The 8350-nt window shown below is 58.1% G+C and overlaps 3 protein-coding genes across 4 annotated transcripts in view; 1 reads left to right on the top strand and 2 right to left on the bottom strand.

The window, feature by feature from the left end:
• The window catches only part of NDUFA7 (NADH:ubiquinone oxidoreductase subunit A7), a 5712-nt gene extending 3683 nt beyond the window's left edge, over positions 1-2029 (bottom strand). The window contains exons 1-2 of the mRNA XM_008063942.1: positions 1921-2029; positions 1501-1550 (exon numbers count right to left, since the gene is read on the bottom strand). Of these exons, the coding sequence (XP_008062133.1) occupies positions 1501-1550; positions 1921-1971 (101 nt within the window). The 5' untranslated portion in view covers positions 1972-2029. The remainder of the gene's footprint in view (positions 1-1500; positions 1551-1920) is intronic.
• Positions 2030-2075: 46 nt separating this feature from the next.
• Positions 2076-2965, top strand: RPS28 (ribosomal protein S28). 2 transcript variants are annotated; one of them, XM_008063941.2, is made up of 4 exons: positions 2076-2177; positions 2270-2317; positions 2607-2741; positions 2888-2965. In XM_008063941.2, exons 1-3 carry the CDS (start codon positions 2139-2141, stop codon positions 2727-2729), a joined length of 210 nt encoding a protein of 69 aa, XP_008062132.1. In that variant the 5' UTR covers positions 2076-2138; the 3' UTR covers positions 2730-2741; positions 2888-2965. The 2 variants fall into 2 exon arrangements, with proteins under 2 accessions (XP_008062132.1, XP_021571151.1); XM_021715476.1 differs by having other exon boundaries at positions 2607-2745.
• A 184-nt stretch (positions 2966-3149) lies between these two features.
• The window catches only part of KANK3 (KN motif and ankyrin repeat domains 3), a 12851-nt gene continuing 7650 nt past the window's right edge, over positions 3150-8350 (bottom strand). Inside the window, exons 10-14 of the mRNA XM_021715475.1 lie at positions 8093-8310; positions 5259-5401; positions 4932-5132; positions 4750-4848; positions 3150-3422 (exon numbers count right to left, since the gene is read on the bottom strand). Of these exons, the coding sequence (XP_021571150.1) occupies positions 3339-3422; positions 4750-4848; positions 4932-5132; positions 5259-5401; positions 8093-8310 (745 nt within the window). The 3' untranslated portion in view covers positions 3150-3338. The remainder of the gene's footprint in view (positions 3423-4749; positions 4849-4931; positions 5133-5258; positions 5402-8092; positions 8311-8350) is intronic.

The following is an 8350-nucleotide window of genomic DNA, read 5'->3' as shown; positions in this document are numbered from 1 at the left end:
GGCAAGACCTCATCTCTACAATAAATCAAAAAATTAGCTGGGCGTGGTGGTGCATGCCTGTAGTTTCAGCTACTTGGAAGGCTGAGGTGGAAAGATCGCCGGAACCTGGCAGATCGAGGCTGCAGTGGCCATGAGCAGCGTGCCACTGCACTCCAGCCTGGGCCACAGAGTGAGACTCCAACTCAAAAAAACAAACAAAAAAATAAAAATAAAAAAAGGGCCGGGCTTGGTGGCTCAGCCTTTAATCCCAGCACTTTGGGAGGCTGAAGGGAGTGGATTGCCTGAGCCCACCGGTTCAATAACAACCCTGGCAACTTGGTGAGACCTGTCTCTACAATAAATCAAAAATTAGCTGGGCGTGGTAGCACACACCTGTAGTTCCGGCTACTTGGAATGCTGAGGTGGAAGGGATCACCCAGAGCCCAGCGGGTTGCCGCTGGGGTGGCCGTGAGCGTACCACTGCACTCCAGCCTGGGCGATGGAGTGAGACTACTCAGACTTAAAAAAAAAAAAAAAAGACTGATCAGGCCAGTGGCTCACACCTGTAATTCCAGCACTCTGGGAGGCGAAGGTAAGAGACTGCCTGAGCTCAGTGGTTCAAGACCAGACTGGGCAACTTGGTGAAACCTCGTCTCTACAATAAATCAAAAAATTAGCCGGGCCTGGTGGCACATGCCTCGTGGTTTCAGCTACTCGGAAGGCTGAAGCAGAAGGATTGCCTGAGCCCAGCATGCTGAGGCTGGGGTGGCCATGATCGTGCCACTACACTCCAGCCTGGACGACAAAGTGAGATTCTGACTCAAAAATAAAACAAAACAACCCAAAGAACTCTTTTCCAATATTTATCCCTTGAGTGGGCCCTTCTCATCATTCAAGTGACTCAAATGCGAGACCTTTCCCAAACATCTGACTTCAGGTGGCCACCTGCCAGTTCCTCTGAATCATTCTGTTTTGTTTTCAAAGCATTCCAGAACAATGTTACTTGCCCTGTTTATTTACCTAGTATGTTTCTCCCTGGGATGTGAGCTCAAGACAAGGAGTGTGAGTAAGAACTTTTCCCCAGGGTCGAGGACATACATGACAGAGGTTTGTAAACACCAACTAATTTGGGATCATCAGTGAGTTCGGAATCAGGACACTTCTGGGTTCAAATCCCAGCTGTCACTTTCCAGCTTCTGAGTGACTGTAGGCAAATCATTTAGCCTCTCTGGGCCAACTTTTTACATCTGTAGCTTGGGAATGATAACACTAACAGACACGGCCACACTAAGGACTGCAAATCTACTCGGGATTCCCACTCATAATACACGCCCAGCCTGGCTGTCCCAAGGAGCCGGCTCCGGAGTCCAGCAAAGTTACGGCAAACCCGCCTCCACGGTCTGGCACGGGGGTGGAGGCAGGGTCTCAGCCCAGCGCTCCAGGAGTCTAAAGCAACACACAGATTTTGCTTTTGGAAGAAGGACCGAGCCGGAGGCTGGGCAGCGAGCGGGGCCTGCTCACCGCTTGGAGATCTCCTGGTAGCGCAGTTGCAGCTTCGCCTGCAGATCTTGCTGTGGGAGGAGGAGAGGGGAGGTTAGGCTCCAAGGCCTCCGGGGGAGGAGAGAGAGGGGACAGGGATGGCCTGGGGATAAGCAACGAACGGAAGGCAAGCGATGGACAGCCAGGGGCAGGAAAAATCGAAACCCGGGATCTGGGCCTCCAAGATCCAGAGCTGAGAGGGTCGGGGGCTAGGACGAGCCCAGGCATGAGTGGGTCCCGGGGGAGAGAGGGTCTAGGGCCGAACATGGGGCAGATGCATCCCGAGCTGACGGAATCACGAGCTGGCGGATCCTGGCTTAGGAGGAAAGTGAGTAGCGGCAGCGCGGCCGGGGCACACGGAGCCCACAGCCCCCCTGGGGCGGTCCCCCTCGTCCCGCGCACCCCGGACGCCCAATTCCGCAGTCGCTGGATGAAACGGGTAGCGGACGCCATCCTTCGTCCGCACTGAAGGGCGCCCCTGACGTTTCCACCGCGGGGGCTGCTGGGAAGGACGCGAAGGCGTCTCGCGAGAGCGGAAGTGGGCGGGGCCAGAGCCTTCTTTAAAGGCGTTCCCCGAAGCACGTGACTCCTCTCCGCCCGAGCGCCGCCGTGCCGCCATCATGGATACCAGCCGTGTGCAGCCTATCAAGCTGGCCAGGGTGAGGTGGGGGCCTCAGTTGGGGAGCGGGGAGGGAGGGAAAGAGCAGAGGAGCCGGGCGGGCCAGGTCTGACCCCAGCCTCTTTCCGCCAGGTCACCAAAGTGCTGGGCAGGACCGGCTCGCAGGGACAGTGCACGCAGGTGAGCGCTTGGGGGCGCCCCGCCGACTGGGGGGTCCGACCCGTCCCATCCCCGAGTCTGCGATCCTTCCTGGTAACTCAGGAAGCCGAGAATCCTTCGTCCCAGAGATGCCGGGGGCTCCGAGCCCTCACCAAGGCCCTGCTAACCGGGTCCGAGCTCCGTCCGGCTCGTTCCTCGGCTCTGATGTTCCCCGTTACGTTTATGGCCCGACCCGGACACGTGCTCTGAGTCCACGCCGCGGCGCCCATCCGTGGCCCGCGCTGACTCCCTCCCGCCCTGGGGCTCGTAGGTGCGCGTGGAATTCATGGACGACACGAGCCGCTCCATCATCCGCAACGTGAAAGGGCCGGTGCGCGAGGGCGACGTGCTCACCCTGTTGGAGTCCGAGCGAGAGGCTCGGAGGCTGCGCTGAGCTTGGCTGCCGGTGGGTGCAGAGAGGAGGCCCCTGCCAGAGCCTTGGCTTGTGGGGGGAGGCAGAAAGTCTGCAGAGACTAGTAAGCGGGAGCGAGGGGTTTGCCAGTTTCTGGGGGGGGGGGCCTGTTAGCATCTCATGCTTTGGTCTGTTTGCAGGGTCCTGGATGTTGGGGTCGACACTCGGGGATGGTCATGGTCTGCGACTGTTAAATAAAGCGTTTGTGTGGTATGTCAGCTCGGCCGGTCTGGGTTGTCAGCGTTTCGCTGGGTTTCTGTGGAGGCCTCTTGGCTCTTTTGGGGGGTGGGGGTTCATCCCCAAGAAGGCATTCCTTTTTGAGGAGAGGGGATCGTGTGTGTGCGTGTGTGTGTGTGTCTGTGTCCATCCGTGTCCACCCTCTGCCCCAGACAAGACACAGGCTTAGTAGGGAAATTTTATTAAGGGAGAAGTTTTGGCGAGCGGGTGAGGCCAAGCTGTGCCCCTCCCTGATACAGCCACCTCAGCTGAATTGGCTTTGCATCCAGAGGACCTTGGCCCCTGCTGTGCCCCAGAGGCTCAGGTGATGTGAAAGATCTCCCTACCCAGGTCTAGTGAACCAGACTGGGCAGTTCACTGGGCTTCAGGGTCCTTTTTGTTGTCAGCGTATTCTTCTTCACTGGGTGTGGCTGTGGGCGAGTCAGGGGGTGGCTGGCTCTAGAGAGAGGAGGGGTCCAGCTGCAATCTCCTTCAGGCAAGAGGCCAGGGGGTTTCAGACCCCCCAGACTTGAGGATGATTCACCTACTGGAGGCTCCTACCATGGTCATTCCTAAGGAGGGACCACCTTACCTTTCCCTTGGAGCTAGGCTGCCTGGTTTGAATCTCATCTCTTCTTCCTTTTTTTTGAGTTGGAGTCTCTGTCACCCAGACTGCAGTGCAGTGGCCGCTCCCGGCCACCGCAGCCTCGACCTGCTGGGCTCTGGAGATCCTTCTGCCTCAGTCTTCCAAGTAGCTGGAACTACAGACGCGTGCTACCACGTCCGGCTAATTTTTGATTTATTGTAGAGATGAGGTCTCACCAAGTTGCCCAGGTGGGTCTCGAACCCGCGGGCTCAGGCAATCCACTCACTTCAGCCTCCCAAGGCGTGGGATTACAGGCTGAGCCACCGAGCCCGGCTCTCTTCCTCCTTTTTTACTTCAAAGAGGCACCTGATCTCTCTTCCCGCACCTTTTATAGTGGGTGGGACAATGCTCCTCGATCTATGATGGGTTTATGTCCCCATAGATCCATCGTAAGTTGAAAACGTGTTTAATACACCTAACCTACTGGACATCATGGCATAGCCTAGTTTGCCTTAAATGTGCTTAAGCACTAGCCTATGGTCAGGCAACACTATCTAATACAAAGCTTGGCTTACAAAAAGGTATGTTGACTCGTTCATGTAACTTAATATGGCACTGGTTTCTACCGAGCGTGTGTTCCTTTTGCACGCCATAAAGTCAAGTGGTAGGTGGAGCTGTTTGTACAGGTTGGGGACCATCTGCGCAGAATGGGTTGGCTGATAAAATGACTGCCAAATGCTGAGGACAGAACCTGGCATTTGCCATCAGAGTCTAAGTCTTTTCCCTTGGGGTAAACCCTGTTTCCCAGGCCTGCCCTCCCCAATGCTGGCAAACTTGCCCAGTCTCCACTGAAGCTCAGAGGCATAGGATGACAGCCTGTGTTTCCTCCCACTCTGCCTAAGGCCAGGGGGCTCCTTTTTCTTTTGACATGAGCCTCCCTCGGGGGTGACAGGAACCAGGGACATGCTGAGAGGTGTGAGCCAGGTACTTAGGTCCCTTAGGCATGACATTAGCCAGGTTACTTCCCTTCTAGAGGACTCTACCTCACAGGCCTTTTGCAGGTCAAGCAACCCAGCTGCAAAGGAGACTCTAGACACAGGTTCTCTACCCCTGGGGGAGCAGAAGGGGTGCCCTGGGCATATTTGATATCCTGCCCAAACTGAACTTGCAGCTGGAGGCAGCTGCGTGGGCTGCACTCACCTGGGAACCAGCCTGGCCCGAGCTCAGGTGGGCGTGGAGCAGAGCTGCCACCTCATCCTGCTCAGCCTCCAGGGCGATGGCCAGGGCGCTGGTGCCCTCCTGAGGAACATTGGGGACTGTTGGGACCCCGAGCCGAAGCCTGGGTAGCCCCTCCCAACCCCAGCCCCATAGTGGTGGCTCACGTTATCCAGGATAGCCGGGTCACATCCTGGCTGTGCCAACAGCAGCCTCACAGTATCCAGGCGCCCATACTCGCTGGCACACATCAGCGCTGTGGCCCCATCTGCATCTTGTGCATTCACATCAGCCCCACATGCCAGCAGGGCTGCCACCATGTCCTGTCGCCCATGGTTGATGGCCAGCATGAGGGCTGTCTGCCCCGTCTGGGGAGGGGGAAGAAGGTGACAAGGCTATGGTGAACTCTGGGGGAAGGGATGTCCGAGCCTGGGCTGATTCCCAAAGTGAAAGTGATGCTTGGATTCAGAGCCATGGTATGGGTGTCCACACACCTGGTTGGCCTTGGCATTGACGTCGCCCATGTGGAAGAGTCTCTGGACCACAGCCATATCCTCCTTCTGCCCCACGGAGGTGAGAGCAGCCAGGATGAGGGCTGAGTAGCCGGCTCGGTTCTGGCGGTTAACTTCACAGACCCCTGGGAGAGAAAAGGGTGCCCGTCCACCAAGAGGCCAGCACCCCCAGCCCAACCTGGTCCACTCACCCTCCAAGCCTGGGTACGTCCCCCACATGGCTCATCTGAGTTTTGCTCAAACCTCACCTCCTGTGAAGCCTTCCTTGACTTCCCTGTTTTGAACTGGCAGGGACTTACTTGGTTTTGTTTATGCTTATCTCTTAGTGCTACCCATCCTTCTGAAGTAAACAGCGTTAGCTCAGCTTCCTCTGGGATCAGTTCTGTTCCTGGCCCCTTCACAGTGTCCACCTCTGTTTGGACCGCATCTCCTGGCATGACTGTTTTAGGGCCTATCCCTGCCATTCTGATCGTTCCCGGAGGATGGGGTGTTTGGGGGATGAATGGCTGGGAGGTGTGTATAGTAAGGGGGTTGGGGAAAGGCCCTGGATGGGGCACAAGGAACAGATACCCAGGTGACAGATGGAGGGAATCTGAGATAAGGACTGGGGAATAAACAGTTAAGTCAAATGGTGTAATAAATGGGGACCAGGTATGGTGGCTCATGCCTGTAACCCAACACTTTGGGAGGCCAAGGTGGAAGGATCACTTGAGGCCAGGAGTTTGAGATGAGGCTGGGCAACATAGCAAGACTCCATCAAGACCAAAAAATTTTTTAAAGAATTAACCAGGCCAGGTTCGGTGGCTCAGCCTGTAATCCGCGCTTTGGGAGGCCAAGGTGAGCGAATTGCCTGAGCCTGCAGGTTTGAGACCCACCTGGGCAACTTGGCAAGATCTCATCTCTACAATAAATTAAAAAATGAGCCGGGTGTGGTAGCACGCACCTGTAGTTCTAGCTATTTGGAAGACTGAGGCTACGGTGACTGGGAGCGGCCACTGCACTCCAGTCTGGGTGACAGAGTGAGACTCTGGAGGGCTGAGGCAGAAGGATCGCCTGAGCCCAGCAGGTGGAGGCTGGGGTGGCTGTGAGCATGCTACTGGGCGATAGAGTGAGACTACAACTTAAAAAAAAAAACGATTTACTGGGCATAGTGGTACACACATGTAGTCCAGCTACTCAGGAAGCTGAAGCAGGAGGATCGCTTGAAGTATACAACCCAGGGTGGGCTACGTGCCTGGGTCCCTCACCCGCAGTGCAGGTGGGGTACCAGCAGACTAGATGCCATCCACCTTGGGCAGCCTTCCTGTGCCTTGGGGGATCGGATCACCCTCAGTCCTAGGCCTCTGCTGCCCTCCACTGGCCATCTGCCGGTAAGAAGCCCGTTTCAAGTCATTGGTGCAAACGAGTGTTCTGCCTCACTGGACTTGGATGTAAGAACATCACAGCCTGAAGCGATGGGAGGCAGGAGGGAGAACAGGCCAGGGGCAAAACTCAAGGAAAAAGTGCCTTGAGGTCAGGAGAATTCAAAAAAAAGCTGAGTGGTCTGATCCACAGAGGCTTCAGGGAGAGGCTGGGGAGGAGGAGGGGCGATGGAGTGGAAAGCGACAACAAAGCCGGGCACAGCCACCTCCAGTCCCCAGTTCCAGGGTGATGAAGAGGGAACCGTGCCTTGCATGGGTCGGGCACCGAGGATGCTGGGCTCCAGGAAGAGCCCTAGGTTCCCACGCCGGCCAGCAGGCAGGGGCCGGGGGATCTGGGTGAGGACCAAGGGTCCAGGGGAAGCTGGAGTCAAGGCTGGGGGGTGAAGGGGACCCACGGCGCCTGTCTTGCCCCTGCTGCGGCCCCAGCCCCCTCAAAGGCACGAGAGGCTCAGGAGCCCAATTTGGATTCATTCCCTGCCCCGACCCCCAGGACCCCAGCTCACGAGGCAGCTGTGTCCTTCCCCAGTCACCAAGCCCTGCAGGGATGGACAGGATCTGCATGTTTGGGTGGGGGGGGCAGGCAGAGAGTGGGACCCTCCTCGCCTGCAGTGAGTGCCACAGGCCTCCGCAGGCAGGTCCAGGGGTAACGGCCTGCAAGAGGGCACTGGGGGGAGGGCTCCTGGTGGGCAACGGTTTGTGCCCGGTCACGTGAGAAACCAGCGGGGGCGGGGGTTGGCCTGCCTCCCAGTGCGGCCCTGGTGCCTGGTGGGCTCTCAGCAACATCTGGATGGGTGTGTCTCTACTCCAGAGGGAGGAAGCTGTGGCAGCGGGGGAAGCAAACAGGAGGCAGGGAATGGAGCTGGTGCAGGGTGTGGGGGTTGCGGACGGCAGGCCTAGCGCCCCAGACCAGGAGGGTGGTCACAGCCCTGGCCAGTGAGTACCTCCCCTTGAAGCTGGGCACTGGGGCTCAGGAACTCAGTGACTCCCAGGCTGAAGATTCAGGGACAGAAGGCCTGGTGGCCATCTACTGACCTACTACGTGCCTGGACGTTTTGCATGGATTATCCTGCTGTCCAGGGAAGGAGCCCTTGTCATACCCTTGTCACAGATGAGCAAACTAAGGCTGGCAAGATGAAGGGATGCCCACGAACTGAGGCCTACCTAAACGCAGAGCTGGGTATCCCCTCCCCGTGCAAAGTGGGAGGAGGGCTTGGTGGGGTCAAAGACCCCTGGCAGTCCCCCCGTCGGGAAGCTTGAAACCCCATTAAGGGCCAGCGGTGCCCTCTGCCGGCCAACCCGTCGCGGCCTTCCCCAGGTCTTCCAGACCAGGTCGGCCCACGCACTCACCTCGCCGCCCCCATTCCCGGCCCCCTGCCCGCCCTTCCTGGCTCTGACCCGTGTCCAGCAGCAGGCTCGAGATGGCCAGGTTCCCATGGGACACGCTGTAGTGCAGGGCCGTGTTCCCGTTGCCGTCGGCCAGGTTCACCACGTGCGCCAGCAGCTCAGGTCCCAGGTGCGCCACCCCTTCCAGCACCTTGGCCACGGCGTCCGCCCGGGAGCGCCGCAGGCTTGACACTCGGAACCACTCCTGGGCCACCAGGCGCGCCGCGGCCTGCCGGGACAGGGGGCGAAGATGGCCTCGGGGCGCGGCGG

This window comes from Carlito syrichta, unplaced genomic scaffold, assembly GCF_000164805.1.
Source record: "Carlito syrichta isolate Samal-C Ts95f unplaced genomic scaffold, Tarsius_syrichta-2.0.1 Scaffold307152, whole genome shotgun sequence".
Classification (NCBI taxonomy): Eukaryota; Metazoa; Chordata; class Mammalia; order Primates; family Tarsiidae; genus Carlito; species Carlito syrichta.
The sequence above is the reverse complement of the archived record's forward strand: the minus strand, read 5'-3'. Positions and strand labels throughout refer to the sequence as shown.